Source organism: Anopheles stephensi, chromosome 3, assembly GCF_013141755.1.
Source record: "Anopheles stephensi strain Indian chromosome 3, UCI_ANSTEP_V1.0, whole genome shotgun sequence".
In the NCBI taxonomy this organism is placed as follows: domain Eukaryota; kingdom Metazoa; phylum Arthropoda; class Insecta; order Diptera; family Culicidae; genus Anopheles; species Anopheles stephensi.
In genome coordinates, this window is record NC_050203.1 from 66,285,767 (window position 1) to 66,307,266 (window position 21,500).

The following is a 21,500-nucleotide window of genomic DNA, read 5'->3' on the forward strand; positions in this document are numbered from 1 at the left end:
CTGGACCCACCCCTTTTTTGATGGAGTTCCGCATTATGTATTGTAGAAAGCAAGGAGCAACAAAAAAAAAACCCGCAGGCCGATAAGGACATCGAAACCACATCCGCAGATTGTTACATGATAAGGCAAACGACCTGCTGCCTCTCTCTCTCTCTTGTCGTTAATGGCCGGTTCCATCTTCCGGCTTCCGGTTCCGGCGCGTCACAAAAATCGTTTGCACCCTTTGTGTTTACGGACCTGTCTTCTAGGGCTAGGGATTTATACTTTTTGCCATAGTAAAAGATGTCTTGCGGCTGATTCGATTCGTTCGGTTGGCATGCTAACGAACGTTCCTGCAACGTGTGTGTGTGTGGCTGGACAAGAACTAAAGAAAGTGAAACCAGGCGACAGGATGGTGGGAATGGGAGCCCATGAAAAACGGACACCAATTTAAAGAACTTTCAACAATCCCCGACACTATTTATTTCTTTCCCTTCACGATTCGGCAAGAGCCCAATATTTCTATGCTACTGCTTCGCTATTGTATCGGAAGTGGCATGTGGGCCTTACACACGCTTCCTTCGATTGCCATGGCACTATGTAAAGTGGTAAGCAGCGTACCTGCCCAGCACTGACTTATTTGTTGTACCGGAATAAATTTTCCTAGAATGTTCAATCCGATGGTCGCTGTCCACAGAAATGTCTGGGAATTCTTTTCAACGGTTACAAAGAACGTGAACACGTTTTTCAATCACTTTTTTTGTGTGCGATAGTCCCCAATGCGGAAGAATAAAGCCGGACCGATTTGCACCATTACCAGTGCTACCAGTTTTTTCTAGTTGGGAAATGGTGCAAATAAATAGCAAAGAAAAACGCTTTACTCTTTCCCCCCCCGTTTTTTTCCAGTTAAAGATGCGATGTTTTGATATAATATTTTAATTTGTTACCTTCTCCCCGCCGGAGGTCGAAGAAGAAGGGGATGATGCGAACCCGTCGCATTGCCCCTTTTTGTGGCCGTTACGAGCGACTTTGAATTTCAAACGATGTTGCGGTTGGGAAATCGTTCTTTAATAGGTGTTCAAATAGCTTTTCGACTCGGGCCCAGCCCTTCACGCAGTGGGGATGTTCAATGGGGTAGAAAGAATAGCCGCCGAAACTAACGAGCGTCTTGTTCGGTTGGTTTGAAAGTGAAACCAAATGGGATGAGGTGGGATACATAAATATTGCTCTGCTATTGAACTCTTCCCGTTGCCCGGTTATGGTGGAATGTATTGATTGTTGGAAAAAGAAGGGATGAGATATTGTTGGGATGCTTTAATGTCTGACAGATTGAAGAGTTTATCTTTTTGCTTCTTGGAGGTTAAAGAGGACTCTGTCATACATTGGCTTTATGTGAATTTTCCGTAATTTTCTTTATTGAATTTTTTCATCAACTTCCTTTAATATTTACTTCAAATAAAAAGTGTTTTAAAGTTTAATTTCTAGTTCTTATTTTGTGTGTAAAAGTCATACCGGTTTAGTACATAATTGTAAAGGTTATTTAATTCGTCGTTTAAAATTCATCAAATATCACAAGAGAACCTTGGCACTGATTGTAATATTATGTCTAGTTATAGAAGGAGAGAAACCTCTTCACTAAATTTAGGAATATCATACACTGCAGAGAGAGCAGCCCGGTGGCATCAACGGCACCAGTCTTCAAACGGCAGAACCGGAGATCAAATCTCATCCAGGCCGTTCTCCCACAGTGAGGACTGACTATCCACGTAAGTAAAAAATGGCAGGCCTGGCCTAGGAGGTCGTTAGGCCCAGAAAGAAGAAGTACTCTCTAGAATCAAACTCGCTAGAGCGAACAGTAGCAGTGTTTTCAAAGCTGATCTCTTAATTTATCTTCAGTCGGCACTTGAGTCTCGATTGGTCTAAGCCTTCCATTTCGGGATACTGAATACTTGAAGATGATCCATCACTGAGTTGGTCCACATAGCCATAGATACCTTCAAACCCGAGGTGAGTTGAAAGACGTCAAAGTCTTTAGCCATCCTAACTATAAGATTTCTATCATCTGCTGTCATGGACTTTTAAGTAATTGAGTTGAGTTTTGTACTTTTAAGTAATTGCATGAGTTTCGCGTGCAATGAAGAGGATGCAATTCTTAAACATGAATATTTTTACTAATTCATAATTATTTTTCTACCTTGACCTTTTCTTCACGAGCAGGATTCAATACTTTTATCAACACTCGTCCTTGAACCAATGATCCTGGTTCCCAACCTACTTTACAGAACCCGGCTTAAAATGTTAAAACAACTTCACACATTCATTACCATCCCCAAGGTACCCGGTATCTACGTTGCATAATATCTGCATATGCATACTTATGCTAATGTGTTGAAAATCTCCCCACCGACATCGTAACATTGCTGCATGATCTTATTTTAATTTCATTTCCCAGGCACCAGCTATCCGTCGTATGGATCGATTTAACTCCTTCAGCTGCCTGCTTAAACGACACGACATAATGGTGCGGGAAAATCAATAAATTTGCTTTTGAAAATAAATTTGCCTACACTACACGTCCACGAAACTTCTCGTCGGTGGTGAGCGCATACTTTCTCGCCCTTGTTGCTCACTCTCACACGCAGGATTCATGAACATGGCTGTCGTGTACCTTAGTGTGTGTGTGACTCAGTTCCGTCTGTTCGTCCCGTTCCATTCCAGTATTCCGCACCCTAAAAATCGATCATCTTTTCACGGTAATTGTGAGGGATTAAAACGGTACGACACCCAAAACACCGTCGCCAATGGGTTGGGTGCACGCCTAAAGTCGCTTCTTGGTGGCTTTGTCGCCAGGGTTCGGTTGGCGGTGGAGCGTGTGAAGTGAAGTTTCCGTGCATAAAATGGGTGCAAAAATTAGGGGAGCGTTCGAGTTTTGGCGAGTTTGTTACCGAACGGAAGATGGAACGTGAAGATGAAGCGTTGACGACGAAAGCGATCGTTTGCTGCTGCTGCCGCTTTTCCCAGTCCCACAGGGCTAAAACGTGGGAAGCAAATGGAGTACTTCTTCCTGCATAAAACCATCTCCTTTGGTTTTGAGCCTGGAAGGCATTCGGTAGCACACGACACTCGACGGTCGTCCTCCGATGACATCCGTTCGCTTCGATCCGTCCACCGAAACCGTTTGCCGGTTGTGCTCGAGTAATGATTTCCATTATTAGATTTTTCGGGGGCCGTCTTCTCGCTCCTTCCTTCCCGAGTCGAACCGGCAGCCAAGCCAACTGTAGAGAAGGTCGTGCAAGTTTTCGACTTTTGAGTTCTTTGAGGGCGAAAGATGTTTCGCCCTCTTGCGTTAAATCGCTGGAGCGAGATTCTAAATGCGTGCGTCCTCCTTCCGAATGCTTGAATGACGAACGAACAAAGAAAGGAGGAAAAACCCGAGCACATCGTCATTCATCTCAACAACTCGTTATTCGGTGACTGGTGTGCCAAAGTGTGTGTGTGTGTGTGTGTTCTGCTTCCTAGCCACCGTTACCCGCTGATCACTGAACGAAAATATGCCGCGCAACGATGGAGACGCCTGGTTGCTCACGGGGGGGCAAATGGAAAAATTCAAGCACTGCAAGCGGAAAAACGTGCCATGAAGTTTATTGATTTAGATGATGATATTGATTTCGTTCTGTTGATTTCACTGCGAAACAGGGCACAGGGTGTGGTAGCATTGAAACGTGAGTGAATAATATCTCCGGTTTATATCGATATCGCGTTCCGGCAAAGGGCGACGGAATTAATTATAACCCCAAAAGCTGCCAAGTTCGGGGGAAACGGTTTAGTTTCCCACAAATATTTAGACGCTAGGGTGGTGGTGCTTTTTTTGATAGTGAAAGGAGGACGGTGAGTTTGAAGCAGGTGGTTTGGGGAGATATTATGATTATCGAATACATAAATTGTTTACTTTAAGTTATGAGACGGAAAGGATTTAGCAGAAGTTTTGTGATCTGCAGAGAATGCCCTATTTTGAGATTGAGATCCAAAAAGCCAATTAGAAAGGGGCTCATTTTGCGTTTGTTGAGCATAGCTTAGAGAGTGTGTTAATGTAGAATCTTTTGTCTGTATACAAACAGTTAAAACGCTTTACATTGAAGCATTGTTGTCCTTCATTATAATGTGAAAAGTCAATTAAAATAACTATTCGTCTGCACCAATTTGAGAGTCTCCTCGATAAAAAATAAATAATATAAGGCAGACGATAGCCCTGATTTAACTGAAATTATTATCGTTTATTAACTTGGTTGCTTTTACAAATACTGAGTGCTTTGAGCCTTTTGGCACCTTTCCTCCAAGAAAAATGTGTACAGAAGGTTAATCCCGACACACTTTCACATGCCTCGGTATGAATGGAACAATTTATCCCAACCCCAACAACACATGGCACACCACAAACGAACGACGACCCGCTGACGTAGGCTTGGCCCACACCAGCAGCCCCGGCAGAAGAGAAGATGGAAAATGGAAAATATGGTTTTGAATTGCAGATCACACTCACACACACAAACGACCACCAGTCATTCTATATTCATTTAATCGAAAATTATTGTCACAATGGTTTTAAAGGTTACTGCGGCCTGTCGGTGCCTGGCGAGACCTGGTCTGGCACTACCCATTGTGGACGTCCGTAGTTAGCTTCTCCATCATGCTGTCCCATCCCCAGGGGGGGGGGGGGGGCAGATTAAGAGATGCGAGAAAGGGAGAGAGAGAGAGACAGACAGAGAAAAGGAAAACCACAAAGTAGTGAGCTCCATTGGCAGCGTCGGTGTTCACATCGGACTTGTGAAAGTAACCACACGGCAGATTCTCAGCACTGGAGCGGATTTGAGAATACACCGAACACCACCACCATCAGCAACCCCCCAGGGTAGCCTACCTGGGCGGTATTTCCAGCTTGACCCGAGAAACCCGAGTGCACTGCATCGATGGCTTCTTGCAAGGAACGGGAATGGCCGGTGTTTTTCCCGGCAACCGTATGCTACTCGATTTCGATTCCGCAAAACCTCAATCATCATGGGCAGGAAAATGGGATGGCGTTACCAAACCGAACGGTCAGACACACGCACATGGGCACATCCTTCCATTGCCTGACGTTAGACGGGAGGAGGAGAAAGAGTTGCTTTGCATGTGGATCGAATTGCATACATGTCGGCACTGGCCGACCGACATGCAAAATCGAAGCTGAGATATTCCTGAGCGCTCTCTCCCAACGGGGGAATCGAAGTCGTTGGGGTGAGATGAAAATGCTGTACCGTGGGGGGGGGGGGGGGGGCTGGCAGCCCAGGGCCGGTTTTCCATGTGGTGAGCGGGATTATTAAGCTTTATTGATTATGTAGATTGTAGTTGACGGCTGTCTTTCAGCCTTTCGGTCGACCGACCGTATGGTTTGATGTAAAATGCAATTCCTGTCGCAGCTAAGTTATGCGTCTTTTCAACGATGAGCTTTCGACGAAACCGAACTCAATATTTCCACCGAGGACAACACAGTGCAGGCGATTACGGCAGCTTTCGGGCGCAAGATTTTTGCTGCAAAGATCCGCAAGCGGCCCAGTCCAGCCGCTGCAGCGAAAGCAATCATAACTTTAATCTCTTCCAGTAACCATTAACGGGCGTCCACGTTCCATCCGGTGCAGATTAAAACCTCGACCGAACGGGGACCCGTTCTTGAGAAAGGGCGCAATCGAACCCGGCCCTTTGGAACGCGATACACATTGCGCAGAAATAATATGTTTTCTTACAGCGAAAAGCGAATGGACCGTTCCGGGAGATCCGTTTTCCGTGCTTCCAATTTCCCACGAATCCTTAAGCTCTCGAACGATTGCTCGAACAGCACACGAGAAAGGTACGTGTGCGAAAAAGCTGTAAGCATCATTTAGCAAACTGGTGGAAATTACTTGGAAAACTTTTCCCCTTCCCTTCTCAGCCATTCAGTTCCACGTCCCATCCTGTGTAGCTCCATACAGAACAGTAGCGCCAGAAGTTGTTGTAAAATTTATCAACTAGAAGGTAATTAATAGGAACAACATTTCAACACCAGTGGCTGGAAGCGGCAGTTGGTATTGCCTGGAGGTGCACACACACACACACACACCCCGAGTGACGTGACCGGATGGTCCTTGACCGTCTCACTCGCACAGTACATTCCCCGCTGCAAGTCATCGGGCGCGTGGTTGATCGAGAAGCAGTTCAACTTCAACTTTTGTGGACGCACCCCACCCGAACGATCCATGGGTTTATGGTTTTCATAAACATTCTGCATTTCCAGTCTGCGTTTCCAGTAGTGCAGCAAAGCCCCCCCCTCCACCCGGCCTGTAGGAAAAGCGGTGGAAAACAAAACTGCAAACTCACATACTTGAACGTGTCAGTTGCAGAAGACGCCCTTTTGTAGACTTCTCTTTTGCCTAGCACTCCGAGACGTTTGCACTTCGCCAAGAAATGTTGCCATCCATGAAACAATTAACTTTGCGAAACAAATAGAGCCAAACACACACACAACGTAGTTGGGCATCGTGCCCAAGGGAAGTGAAATCGAGGGGTGCGGAGTCAAGAGTCGTTTGTGCTTCGGGAAGGCTTCTTTTGCTTACTACACAATTATTTGCATAAACTCACAACTCACAACAGGCGAGGGCAAGTGTGTGGTGGCAAATCTATCGTTTCTGTTCCAGCAAAACACTCACCACGGAGACCATTATAAGAAAACCATTAGCAAAAAGAGATTCCACTCGAATGGGCAAGCCACTGGGAAAGCTGGGGAAGAAAAATTAAACGCTTCTCCGTAAAGTCCCCATCCGAGAGTTCCGAACAACAATTTTCCTAACATATGCTCCGTTTTTGCTGCAATTTTTCGCCAACAATCATCAGCTCCAGCACCCATACACACACACACACACACACGTAGAAATTCTTGATCTTATTGGCTGATGAGAGAAAGAAAGGTTTTTGCCACTCAAGCAGGGCAAAAACAAACCTGGAACGTGATATGTTTGCACGGAATAGTTCAAGGGAAAAGGCCGGGGCACGGACGGCTGGTGTAGCTTTTCCAATTGCACACAATCGAAAGTATTTAATGCGAACACAAATACCTCCCGCTCCGTTCCCTGTGCTGCCCACAAAAGCCCGCAAAGAACACTCGAAACTCCGAGTCCTCCGAGGCAAAAGTGTTTGAACATTTGTGAAGCTTTATTTGCTCGTTTCGATGAGCAGAGAACAGCTTCACACTAGCAGAAGTGGGTGCTACTGCTGCTTGCTGTTCTCTGATCAAAGGCCAGTTTCGTTTAGTGGAGCCCAAACACACACCCCTGTATACACATCTGGAGCTGGATTTGAAATATTGCAACTTTGAGCCTATCCCTCCATTCCTCCCCATTGCTTGGTGTGCTTTCTTATCCGGCAAGTAGCACGCTTGAAAGCATGCTGCAAGAAATGGAATGGAAATATTTCGATCGATTCTAGCAACTTCATCTTGCGTGGTATGAGCTGTTGAATAAGTGGAAATAGGGATGTGTGGCTTCCAAGGAAGATTTTCTTAGTTTTTGTTACGCCGATACCAAAGATCGATTAAGATACTTTACTGTAAAAGGCATGCCTTTTGTGTTTGGCAAGCTAAATGGGAACATTCTTCAAGGGAATCTTTGAAGCCGGGGGAAAAGCATTCTACTCATGTTGGAGCTTTAAAGTGGGTGCTTTAAGGAGGAAATATGTGCGGGCTTACTCACCTTTGCCGAATCCGTGTATATCGATGCGAAAATTATCGGCACCTTTCTGGCCGTCCACTAGCTGACCGAGACCGTGTACCAGGCGATCGCCTTCGCCCTCACCGTCGTAGGTACGATCGGACAGGTCAACCTCGGCGCCTCGTATCACACCTTTCGGGATGCTGTACGAGATGAGACCCTCTGAAATGGGAAGGAAAAGGGTGAAGAACATTAATACAATTTAAGTTACTAATTTATGCAAATCTATGTTCTACAGAAATAAGTTTGAAGCGATCGTCCATGTACCAACGTCAGTATTTATTAACAGCATTTCCCGTATACTTTAAGCATATTCACAAATAGATTCTTTTCTTTTCTCAATAATTTGGCTGAGTTTTATAAAGACTTGAACATATTAAATTTTTTCTCAGATCCTAGCCTAGTACTTCATTTTGTAGCTCAGTTTGGATAGGCTCCCTTCTCAACAAGGAAACCCTGATAGCAATTGAGAACGTCAAAAAAAAGTTTCACTCACTCGATATAGTGAAACTTGCCGCTCATCGAAGGACAAACTGCCACCAATCGACTACGCTATATTATCAACTTTTCCTGATGACTTTATTGAAGGAAAATTACAAATAAATACCGTAATGGCGAACTTGCTCTACGGTGCACACCGAGTGCGAAACAGCAATCATCGTTGGGCGTGAACCGAGAAGATTGGGAAGAAGGTAGAAAGACGGTCGAAGCGCCAATCTAATTTGCCACTGCAATAAGCCTGGTCCGTGGCAGGTTTCGAAGGTATCGCCGACCGTAACGGACGTGGGAAGACAATTTCCAACTCCCGAGCAGATTGCTGCGATGGTACCCGAGTTCGTGGAAAGTATAGTTTGCACCGAAGGTCCCGCTGGTGTATGAGTGTCTTCCGAAACGGGATCCTGAGCTGTCCCATCGATCCCAGGAGTCATTATCAACTTTTATTGTGTTTTCTCGACCAGTGACAATTTCCTCCCGGTGGCGAGAAAGCTCGGACGTTGACTTACGGTGCATTCGGCCGGGTTTGGAGTGATGTCGCGAATGTCTGGGCACATCACCGGAATGGGGACGGGGTTGCCGTATGCTGCCTATTTGCCGCCGTTGCAAGCGACGAGAATTGTAATTTCACCATTAGAGCCAGACACGCACGCCATCAGCGCTTCCGTCATTGTGTGCGCCCAACACAACACACATATTGGGTGGCCCACCGACTCGATCCCGATAACGACCGTCCCATTTGTTGCGGGTAGAAGATTGAGCGTCAAAAAAAAAACTGGAAAAACAAAGTCCGGTACGTAGGTGACAAATGCCTCGCAGTGGTGGACCGTCCGGGAGGCCTCCGGGGACCCGACACCCGAGATTAGTTTTGAAATGACATACGGGGAGAAGAACCCGTCGGCAGTAAGTAACACAGCAAGACAATTGCGGAAAAGGGCATGTCCGGGAGGGAGGGAGGCGGGGTGGGGGTTTGGTGGTGGGTGGTTCATATGATTGAAAGCTCCTCAGTCGACGAGACGGCAGTATAATACCGGTCTCACTTCGGTTGAGGTTTGAAATTGCTCCACAGCTGCTAATAATCCTCGCTGGTCGTGATGTGTCCTGTGCAGGGATGAAGGTGCCGGCTGGAACTGGTCCAAATAGAATCCCGCAGAGGGATGGCTGATTTAATTCCACGTGGATTTTTAATGTGATCCTGGTGGAGGGACATTGTTTTGGACAGTTTGAAAGAAGCATGACGTGGTTCAAATCCTGAGGACTCCAGATTTTAAGCGAATGATTTTACTGTGTTAAACCATATAAATTATGAGTCTATTACTTTGCATTACTTCCCCAAAGATCAAAGAAATTTAAATAAAACTTTCCAAGTATGAATGAAATGCAGTACCGTTGAACTTCTTTGATGTTCTGACCCTCGATAAAGATCTTCATACTTCTCCATTTTATCTTCTTTAAAGCCCCAAACCCCAAAGTCCCTCAGAAAAAAACGGAAGCGAATTTAATTACATCTCGTTTTACCGGCACTAAGGGCGCGTACAAGCTGTCCAAGATACAGTGAATTTAAACTATTCGTCCAGCCAACAATCATAATCGTCTGAAGATGAAGCAGACTTGAGCGTCTGTTTACACCAACCAGCACTCGGCAGCGGTATCGAATTGTTTGTCAATAAGGAAGTCATCCGTTAGGCATCATACCAAACCCGCCCGATGAGGTGTGAAAGAGAAATGGCTGCGCTAGACGAAGAAACCGAACCTTACATCAAAGAGTATCAAATGTAATAAGTAAACGATGCCTCGCTTGCATCACCGTGCACCGAGGCAAGCGAGCAAACTCTTCATAAAGATGTCAACGGCAAGCGAAACCGTCGTTTGAGCTCACCGACACCACCACCAGAGTGGCGCCAACCGTCAGTCTGGAAAAGTATTTAATTGCTTCGGTTGAAATCAGGCGGCAATTATTACTGCTGCATAATGTTCGACGACTTGGGTTGCGATACGGCCCCAGGAACACGGCTCACACCATCAATCGGAATAAAAGCATAGAACCAGATACCGTAAATGGATTATCGCACGAATATGTTTATGGGCGATGCTTTTATTGGGTTCTGCGAGAATCTCATTGCGTGCCGCGTCTTTTAAGGCACACGTGAGACTGGATGCATGAATAAGGCATGCCGAGGTATGGTAAAACGTTAATGTCAATTGCGTGCAATCATTAGTACTATTTCGTTAATGCACTGGCCATCATTAGGTGGGTTGGTGGTAATTATTGATTTCGCTTTCTCGGTTTGGGGTTGCGCTACTAAATTGTACGACACACCGGTTCCCATCGACATGAGCGTGGTCAGGTTAGGGCTAACGCAGCAATGGAGAGCTATTAATGGTTACTATTAGTTCGATTCACGATCGCTAAGGTGATGCATGCCAATCCATTAGGAACTGAATGCGAGTGTGTTTGTGTGGGCGATGGACCGGTTAGTTGTCGCATTTAGTGAATCAATACACGAGGTAATGTAGCGGGAAATGGTGCTTCAATGAGTATCGCCACCAAGTAGAGGCTCGCGATATGGAGATGCTTCTTCGATGTTGTGGATACATAAAGACGCATGCTGTACAATCGATCCTTTGCTAAAAATTACAAGCGCAAACCTGGAAAAAGCTCTTTGAAATACTGATCAAGCTCGGTGATACATCTGTGATTGTTCATCTCAGTTTATTTGTCGTTGACACATATTGAAGATTCAGACATTTGTTCATGACCCGAATAGCCCAGGAGAGAGGTGTTACAGTCAAAGACTAGACATAAGGCTTATAAAGGACGTCGAATTTATTAAGATTTTCCCTAATATTTGTGTAGAGAAAGAAAGTCACACGATTTACCCTACATGACTCATATAACTGGTCGTTAACGTCTTTCGCATTCGTCAAATTTTGAAGAAATCAGTATAAGATTGATCACAATTTGAAAAAAAAATGGAAACTTTTATGTATATTTCATTATAAAAATATATTAAATCACTTTTTGCGAAACATGTGCGTATGGCTAACGCATCCGCTTTAACGACCATCTTAACTTACTTCAATCAAGCGTTAGAAGCACTGTTTTACGACTAGCCATAAAAAACACACACATTTGCATCACAGCGCGGAAAACTATTTGACCCACCATTCGCCCGCGTCGATCGATGTGCTAACCGGCCATCGGCAGCACAACAATTTATTAAAGCTTGCAGACCACTTCAAACCTCTGCTTCACTCTGCTCCGCATGGCATCATTAAAATAATTATCAACCGCGGCCGAGACCAACCAAACTTCCCGGAGCCAGGAAGCAAATCAAATAAGAAAATCAATTCGCAATCGTAAAAACCCTTCCCTCCGAAACTCTGAAACCTTTACTCTTCCATGCATGCAGGACCGACAGTGCTGCAGACAGACAGCATTTTTCCTACGCTTGACAGCTGCACCATCTGTGCGCAATAGGGCACGGCGGCCGCCACTTGTCTGCGATGGCCAATTAGACTGAAATGGTCGTTAGTCCGAGACGGACGAAAGAACTGAGCTTGAAGCGCACCACAATAAAAATGCACCGTCACTCGGTGCTGGAGCTGGTGCTTTGGTGGTGGGCGCCAGATTGCTGTAACGGGGTCGAACAGTGATGAAAATGGAAAAGAAAAACCAATCCTCAAAAGCTAGCGCCGCCTAGAATATGGGAGCCCGATTAAACGGAACGGTTCGATGGCCATTCGAAATTAGTTGCGAGATGGCGATATTAAACAGATTATTAATTGGAATAATGTGCGTCCGCGGGTGCCACAGTGGTTGGGTGTGCAACTGGTACGCCATGCCCAGAGCTCTCTTATAAAAAAAAAGTTCTACAGAGAAGGCCGCACACCAAACCAACGCAGGACCATATGGATTTTTTGTTGTTTTGGGATCAGTTCTTGGTTGAGATGTATAAAATTCCTCCGAAAAAAAGGTTGAACGAAAGGGGATCTTTCCTTTCGACAAGACAACAAATAAAAAAAACTCCCAAACAACAGCCTCTCTTCCCTAACGAGATCAGCCAAGTGGAGTCACAACAAAAGAAGCACACACTTACGCATCGTGTAAACAAACACTCCAGTAACGTGCATGCCACCTTCGCTTCGATCTCTGACTGAAGAGACCCAAATTTCCTTGGGTGGTATGTTTTCCCCGGCGTGAGGAAAATCTGTTCCCCAAACAGCAGGCGCTGCGAACGTATTGGAACGCATGCCGCCGTTGTATCTTGCGGACGAGCTACTGTTGTGGAGTCGTGGGGTGTTTGTTTGGGATATCCTCTCAAATTCCAGATGATCTATCATTCGTTTTTTTCCCTGTCTGTGTTTTTGGTAGAGAAAATGATAACAAGTGTGAGGGTGTGTGATTTGTCGAGGGTGTTTTAAAGCATTGTTTTATGCTTGTTGCGCCCTGGGTCTTAAGGAAAAAAATATAAAGAAAGACATGTTGTTTTTTTTGTCTGTCGCTGGGCAAAAAGAACCGATTACGAATGATCGACCCGGGCGCAATAAATCACTTATGAAAACATAAAATATATGGTGCCACGGCGCATCTGTATCTGCCACAGCCAAGGGTGAAAAGGGGGCGATCGAGAGCGTTGGGAAAAGATTGAGAGCATATTCTGGTAATTGGGTGCCATTAATCAATCGCACAGCACGATGGAGGGAATTGTTGCTTCACCGAAACGGCGCAGCTCATGAATATTGCTTTGTTGGGGATGTGTGATTATAATACGATGCTTAAGCGGTTAACAATTGCCTGACAAAGACGTGCTATTAAAGCTCTTTCTAATATCCCATTATTGAATTGAGTCCTGATTTAAAATTTTCATCAATTAAGGGTGTTCCAGAATGAAGATTTTTTTAAATTAATGCAAAGCTAATTATTTTTAAGGTCATACGCTAAGCAACGTATTTTTCTTGAGGTATCGCATGTAGTTTTTTAATTATCATGCAAAAATATCTGGGCAAAAACTGTTTGACATTTGTTCCATCGGATGACTCATTTTTTTTAAGTTCGTCAAAAGCTCACGTCGAAAGAGTTTAAGATTTATGGATTTTTTAAACTTTCCTATCATTTCTAAAGCATCGCAAAATATGTCAATAAGTTAATTTCGTTACCAAGTTATTTGATACAAAATTAGAAAACCTCTAAAGGATACAATCTACAGCCTAAAGAACCATACTCCTTGCTTGTTTGTGATAACAAGCTTACATCAATCCATAACACCATTCACAAAGTTGATTATGTGTTTCAAATAACCTAAACATCACTAATCATGGTCGACGTAAATAAATTGAAGCAAACATAAAAAAATCGGGCATGAACCATGTCAGCTAGACAAAAGTGACACGTCGATATCGATCCAACTAGAGAATAGATGGGTCTGACATTGCGGCTAATAATAAGCCCATCGATCAACGGGGAGCCAAAATGAGTTAGCAATTTTTTTGTATTGTTTGATTAAATTCGAGTTTATAAAGGTTGTTTTTAACAAAATTTAAATGCCTGAATTCCCAATATTAAATCCAATTGTTAAAGTGATTTTCAACTGCTTTATGTTAATAACAAAACAAATCAAATGCAACTCAAACTTTGGATAATAGAATGAAACAAATTTTCACCCTCGAAAACTCTATTGCCAAGGGCAGATACCATAGAGGTCACCGATCAATAATGTTTATTCAAGCCCGTCCCACCTACCACCCAACTCTGCATGATTATAGTGTGGAATATTCTCCCTCCAATTCCACGAAACCTTCCACTTGCACCCCTACATTTCGATTGCAATTCGTTATTTTAGCTGTACGCCATAGGCGCAAAACAAAAACCACAGCCAGACAGCCAGACAGTAGCATCAAAAAGCGAGTAGCTTGCACTGTTTCCACCAGCGGGACAGAAGGATAATGTTCCACTTGCTCGCCAACTCGCCTCTGCACTGCCTGGCGCTATTGTCTGTGATGGGTACAAAAATCAAATTTGCATTTGATGCGGTTTTGCAGATTGTGTCTGAGTAATGGGTGGTGGTAAGTGTGGTGAGTTGTACAAGGACGGTTTTTGGGCTGGTAACAATTGAAAGTGAAAAATTATGAGAGAAAAGGTTCACCGAATGCGCCGGCACAGAGAGTGAGCTGCTGGTTCGTCGGACGTTCAATAAATGAATTTGCATACTACTGGTCGCGAACGGGGAGATGGTTCCTTCATTCTTTCTTACACGTTGGCAAGAGTCTTCTATTTTACATTCAATTTGCTTCTCACTTCCAGTAAATATGTACATCTTTCACGCGTCTGTCAGCGTTTCTTTTCCCGGAGCTTAAAAGTGTTTACAGTCGCTCACGGAGCTCACTTGTGTCGATTGGCCGATTCGTCGGAAGCGATATCCTTTCCCTGGATCCTTATCGCACTCCTGTTTCCCTTTCCCACCACCAGTGGGCGTCAGTGAACGTAATTTGTTTAATGCAATTTTAAATAAATTACCAATCTTTTTTTTATATCACGTCTACCGCCATCTTTTTTTCTAGTTTTCCATGTTGGAAGTTTTCCCTTTTACCCTCGCTCTATAAATTGTCCTAATGGGGTCACCATCGATGAGCTCCCGGGAGCCGACGTCCCGTCCAAGGGCGAAGACGATGTCCACGTGGGGGTGACGGGAAACGGGAAACCCCGCGACTGGCTAGTCAAGCCTTTTGGACGTAAAATGATAGATGGATGGATGGAGATGTTGATGGGTAATTTATTATCCTATCCGACGAGTCCGGGGACATGGCTGGCGTTCGTCATCGGGCGCTTTATGGTGCGAGAACGGCTGTCCAGAATGCAAAGTGACTGGGTTTTTTTTATCGTTTGCCATGGAGTCGACAGTTTCCTGATGTTCATTTCGTGCAGCCAAGCTTTGTAGCATAAACGATGCAATGCGTGGAAGGGAGGGGCGAAAGGCCGGATTGGAGTGCGAGGATACTCTGAACGGAAATATTTTAATGACTAATTTACAACCCATCAGGAAAGGTTTGCGACAGAAAAACGGGACGTTTACTTGCCCGCTCGCAAACATGCGACGGACGGGGTCCATCATCATCCTCTATTTCGCAACAGATAGAGCCAATCAACTGGTAGCGCTTTAAGTTTTGTCGAGCATCGACGTTCGGTTTCTGGTCACCGGAAAAGTTATGACCGGACAATTAGCAGCTACAGATGACAAATTAAATCACCTTGACAAATCGTTCAAAATATGATGTTGAGGAAGCTTTTTTTTCGAATTTCAAACAACGAAGGAGTGTTGTTGATTGAGCTAAGAATTCATTAAATTATAAGCGGAAGGTGGACGAAGTGTTTTTGGGTGTTTGATTGCAAGCAGTTGAACTGCGTAGGAGCTGCATAGGTGCACAGTTCAGTGGAACAAACCACTGTCATCGTTTAGATCGGTTAGAATGTTGCCTAATTGCCAAAACCCACTGCAAACAACAATCAACGGCAAGGGTATTGATTGAGGCTACCGATCGTAGTTAATGAACCGTAGTTAAGATGGCTAGCAGCTAGAGATTGATGATAAGTAATGATTGTAGGGCTGTAAGATATTTTGTGCAAAAGCGGTTGTGTATGTAATTTGATTTAGTAGGAAATATCTAAGTTATCCACACATTCCCTGAAAGATAAAATATTAAGTGATTTTTCGCTGATTGTTAGTTTAAGATTTAATATCAATAAGGTTTGCAAAAGACGCGTCTTATCGATTGAACCATACCAAATTTTAATTTTATTACTCTAAAGCTTATTTATTTCTTTGAAAATAATTTTAAGGTGTTTATTTTTTAACATAATTAAATTTTTTGTGTTCTATTTGAAGGAATTAATAGTAATTTAATGAATATTTGAATTTCTCTCTCGCCTATCGACCTCAAAGCAAAGCAAAGCAAAGCAAGATGTGACCAGATAAAGAATCAATTCAAATGAATTTGAGAGACACGAGGAGATAGCCAAAACAACAAATTAATGGAAAAAGGAGTCCCAGTAGTGAGATAAGCTCTTGAAGGACCCTCCGACATTGAGTTATCTGCGATCTTTGAAGTCCGAATTTTGATCCTTGAAGTTCAAGTGACCCACACGGCAAAAATATCTATTTTGATTTGTTCGATTTCAAGAAAAGTTTTCCCATAATCTTGCTTCAATAATTTATAGAACTTTTGCCCTATTTTCTGTTACTACCAAACTAGATTTCTATTGTTCGGAACACATGCAAACACTCTGCTTTTCATGTAGACCCTGATAATACCCCTTTCGCTTTTCTCCACCTCATCCACAACACCCAGAAGAAACATCAGCCATGATTGATGTACAAACAAACGGAAAATGCGAAACTGTCTGCAAATGCTTAGCGAACAGGCAACCATTGTCATTGTAGACGATTTGCGAAGCCGCGAATCCTTGAAACCAGCTCGACAGCAAATGGAAGCCATTCACCGCGCTCGCAGTCACCATGTAAGGTTATTTCCACCATTGAGTCGACCGAAACACAAAACACTAAAGGTGAACGACTTGCAGAAAGGATATGTTTTCCCTTTCCCCCCCCCCCCCGCCTCCCATTCCATCGGGGAAACCACACGCTTTCCCGCCATCATCATCATCATCGTCATGACCGTAACGTGACATCATCGTGGCTTGTAGGGTTTGAAAGAAAAAAAACACACTCCTACCGAATGGGGTTTTCGGATTTGGCTTGATTCTTCCGTTTTTAACTCTTTTTTGGTGCTAGCTACAAAATCATGTCCCCGAGTCACCAGAGCGAGGTGGGCGTACGAGAGGACACACTTGAAGCTGAAGGATAATACGGCTCGTTAGGCGGAATTCACTTACCTTCCCACTCGCAGCCGATGATTTCGGCGCGCAGACAAACCGTCCGATCGTACTGGCTGTACGGGTAGATGCGAATTTTCGAGGCGAATATAATTGGTTGCAGCGCTTGCTCGACCTCGCTGTAGGTGTTGATGTTGCCCGACAGGATCTGAAAAAAGGGAAAGCAAAAACCGAGACAACAGACAGCGCGTTAGAGTTAGAGGCCCAGTTTTGAATACAATTACGGTTGTGATTGGATGGTGGAAGAAAAATATGGAACGCACATGATGCAGCAGGGATGCGGGCTGGGCTGTTACGCTTTTGTTTACGATTGTAAAGCATGGAAATTGCAGTGGCGTTGGGCAATGTTTAGGGATTTAATTTCAAATTCATTCCTGTTTTTTTTGGTTGGATCGGGAGGATTTATGCACATGATTATTTAGATTGTATAGAATGAATATTGTGAAGCGATTACTTGAAATGGAGTGGTGAGGACAAGGATCCTATACGAACGATCTATTCTAGTTTTGAGTATCTTTCGGGTTGCTTGTGAATTTCTCTGAATTATTCTTCCACGGTTCTGTCATTCTACTACTTTGTGCATTTAAGTTTAGTCCTATTTATGACAAAAACCCTATTTCCTTCTCCTGTTTCCTAGCAATTAAAGCGAGGCAGCATCTCTTTAAGCCCGAACGCCAATCCCCAAACCAACAAAGGAAAGCAAGTGCCGTCAAAAACATCTACTAATTAAATTCAGGTAATTTGAATTTCACTCGTTAATTTATGACAAATTTGTTCTCAAGTCTCACTACCAGCCAAATCCCAGTAACAGTACTCAGCAACAACAGTGGGGCAGATGTTTTCTTTGTGCCTTTGTGCGCCGAGTCGAAGCGAAGGAAAAACCTCCGAAACAACTGCTCGGAAAACGAACGCGCACGGAAACACGGAATAAAACGGTCTTCCGCCTTAGGCCTAAAGGACAATTTTCCAGTCCCGTTGACTTTCTGGCCGGTATGTCTGGGCTGGGGCAAGGTGTGGATGTTTTTGTTTTCCAACTTTCTATTCATTAACTGCCTTTACCATTATTCCCGGAAGAGCCCCCTGTGTTTTTAGCTTTTTCTTTTAAAGTGGTTATCGTTCGCTGGTGTACCCGCCGCGGCTCGAATGTTGAGCTTTGTGAAGCTGGTGGTTTCACTTTCTACCTATGTTTTTGTGTGCACTTCTTTCTTTGTGTTTTGTGTGCTGCAAACACCTGTTTGTCGGTGTTGTTTGTAGAAGTTTGAATGTTTTTTCTTCGCCTTTGTCAAACAATACCTCAACGTTCCCTTTTTATAATGTTGATTCTTCAATAATTACTGTTAGTAGAGGAAAACACAAAATTACTTTACTGCTTACAAAGGCGTGAGAGTAATTAAATTTATCCAACGTTGGTGTTATATTTTAAGGAAAAACAAAGCCTAACAAAAGCTTGAATGGCGTTGCAAAGCATTAGCTAGATAAGCTTTCCCGACAAACATTTCACACGCGAAAGCTAATGTGACAAAGTTGTTTTAGGGAACGCTGTGGTGTAGCTGCTTGAAGAAAAGTGGAAAGAACCTTGTAATTAAACAAACTCCTCATTAAATAGTAACTTGATAGACAAACTAAAAAAGCGTTTCAAGTTAAAAGCCATTATACCATTAAAGTAATAAAGTCGAAACTCTTTAAACCATGTCATTAAAGCTTTTCTTCTGATTTTCATCAGCTAGAAAAATATTTTAAATTCAGGACAGAATTTCATTTCAAATGTAGAATTATTCTACCCCTAGCCTCTGTGAAGCTGACATTGCAAAATCCAAATGAATGCACCTTTGAGGGTTGCTTTAGTAGATTTTTAGTTCACCATAATCAGGTCACGGCTTTGAAGTGGTTGCTTTCATGTCTGGCCTATTCCGTATCCAGAGGGCTCACAAAGATGCAACCATAGAGCATGCACAGCAAATGTCGTTGCACATTTATTCATAGTGTGTAGAGAAAACAGATAAAACCATATCTCATCCCGTGCGTGCTTGCGGTAGTTGAATGCTAGCGAGACTTTTATTTTGAAGCGTGTTGTGCGGCTGTTCCAACTATTCCACAGTATTTAACTTATATAAACGAACGACATGGAAATTTAAAAGCCTTCATTTACAGTCTAGCCTGTTAGAAGAATTCTTTTTAAAATTGCCGATCTTTCTATTTAATAAAAGATTTAATTTGAATAGCTAGGCACACTTACCTCATTGTCGCGCGTATTTTTCCACCGTTTCCACTTGGTGAAACCGGGCCGCCAGTACTCGAGTGCGTACGCTTCTGTGTATTCGCGGCCCTGACCCTTACCGAACCGGCCCTGCGTTTTAATCGCCGTGATGACGTGCATTTTCAGCAGATCGATCTGCAGATACTCTTTCAGGCCCCGGGACACCATGTGCTTGGGGCACCAGGCGCCTCCATTGTTGTCCACTTTTAATCTGTAACATGAAAAAGCAAGCAAAGCAAACGGAGTTTAGTAAACGATTTATGAGAATATTTTTGAAGAATAGAGAAATTATTTTTGAATAAGAAGAAATTTGAAAGAGTTTCATCCGCCTAGTAATGTAAAGACGGCAACTAAAAAGTTTTAGTTTTCACCACATTTCACTTCACTTTACAAAAAAAAGGTTTTGTGAACAATTTTAGAACAAAATGGATTCGTTTAAGCTGGTTTAAGCTCGCTTTACAATTTCTTTGTGACGGTGTAATTATTTTTTTAGATTGTGAAGTGTTTAAATATTCACTTCTGGCATTTACATCATTAATGATTATTTTCATTGGGTAAAACAAATCTGGAACATCTCATCCTTAAACCATTTGTCAAGATAAGCAAGCAAAAAAAAAAAAAAACAAATCTTCAAACATCCATTACCTCTCTCTCGAATTATTTTTCAAGTTCATAAAATACCCTACTCCAGTTTGACATTCAACAGGGTGAACAAATTGGAACAGCCTTCCCACACACACCCGCACAGTGAGACACCGAGCTTCTCCAGTCGGCATGGGCCGACATTCCTCCCGCTGACAGAACCAGAATCATCCGAACGATCTTAATACGTAATCGAAAACAGTTTGCAAACAGTGTCTGTACCATCATCTAAAGCAACGAGGCTAAAATGCTATCATGTCGTCAATTTGGTGGTGTCTCCCGCTGAGTTCCAAGCTGTTCTTTCGGAATGCTGTAAGATGACTTGGAATAGCTTTTTTCCCTCCTTCATGTGGGCTGCCTTTATTTTCCATTTGTCGTCAACTCACCTCGGTGGCTTTCTGCGCCGACACAATCGTCGTCGTGATCAAATTTATCGACCTATGGTAAAGTTGTGCTTTTCGATTCACAGCGCAGCTGTTTTCCATTTTCCCTTTTGGTTGGCCTCCAAATTCGCGGGTAGGCAGTGACAATCCTGCGCCCCATGAGTAGGCTGGGTTTCTCGCTCGAGGTTAAGATTGCGATACAGAAGCGTTGCATGATTTACAGAAACAATCTTCAGGAACAAAATGGAGCCGACCGGGAAAAAGTTATCTCACCTGGCGTATCGAATGCCGTAAGCGCTTTCCACGATGAGGAAAAAGGAAGCAAGGTGTGGTAGCTGGGAAAATAGGAAGAAAGGCAAACAGTAACAACCTTTCGCTGCTGCTGATCCGTATAATAAAGGGACACGGCGCGCGCGCGTTCAGCAGGAAAATTGTGGTGTTGCCACTCCATACCAGACCAACCGAGCGCGCTCAACCATGCAATGCTGTGTGCTTTAATTCATCGAATTTATGCCCGAGACTTACAACAATAATTACTTTCCCGCCAGAAACAAACTTGGCAACAAGTTTTCCGCCCAGTGCACGTAAAGGCAGGCAAGTGAAAAAAGAAGGAACACAAGTCACTAGGCAAGGTTTGGGTGAGTGAATTGTCTCGTGGCAAAAAAGAAAAGTAAGAACCAGCTTCACCTGGGTGAAAAGTTTTACTCCAGCCCGGTGTCGGTGTACGCTCCCGTGGTCGGAGGTGTATTATTATGCGAAACAAACTTCTACAAGTCGTCGACAACGCAGGCTGATTGAACGAAATGGGTGGTGAAAAACAAAAAAAGGGAAAACGGTGAAAACCCTCAGCCGCCAGCCGTACAGCGTCATATACATGTATTTTCATCATCACCAGGGCCGATACACGATAGCAGAACACATCCGGCGAGTTTATGCTTTCCGTCGCAAAACGGCTCGCGGCTCACTTTTCGGTGGGGAAATGTTTATTGAAACCATTTTTCCGTTTCGGCTTTTCCATAATGCACGAGGCCGAGCTTCGCTCACGAGCCCGCGCAAATGGCAAACTCGGGAAAAGTGGC

The 21,500-nt window shown here is 43.8% G+C and overlaps 1 protein-coding gene across 7 annotated transcripts in view; it reads right to left on the bottom strand.

Annotated features, from left to right (window-relative positions):
* The window catches only part of LOC118511743 (discoidin domain-containing receptor tyrosine kinase B), a 253,597-nt gene that overhangs the window by 65,130 nt on the left and 166,967 nt on the right, over positions 1 to 21,500 (bottom strand). For all 7 annotated transcript variants that reach the window (XM_036055193.1, XM_036055200.1, XM_036055195.1 and 4 more), the window contains 3 exons: positions 19,376 to 19,607; positions 17,140 to 17,287; positions 7,737 to 7,916 (listed from right to left, as the gene is read on the bottom strand). In XM_036055193.1, coding sequence (XP_035911086.1) covers positions 7,737 to 7,916; positions 17,140 to 17,287; positions 19,376 to 19,607 — 560 coding nt within the window. The remainder of the gene's footprint in view (positions 1 to 7,736; positions 7,917 to 17,139; positions 17,288 to 19,375; positions 19,608 to 21,500) is intronic.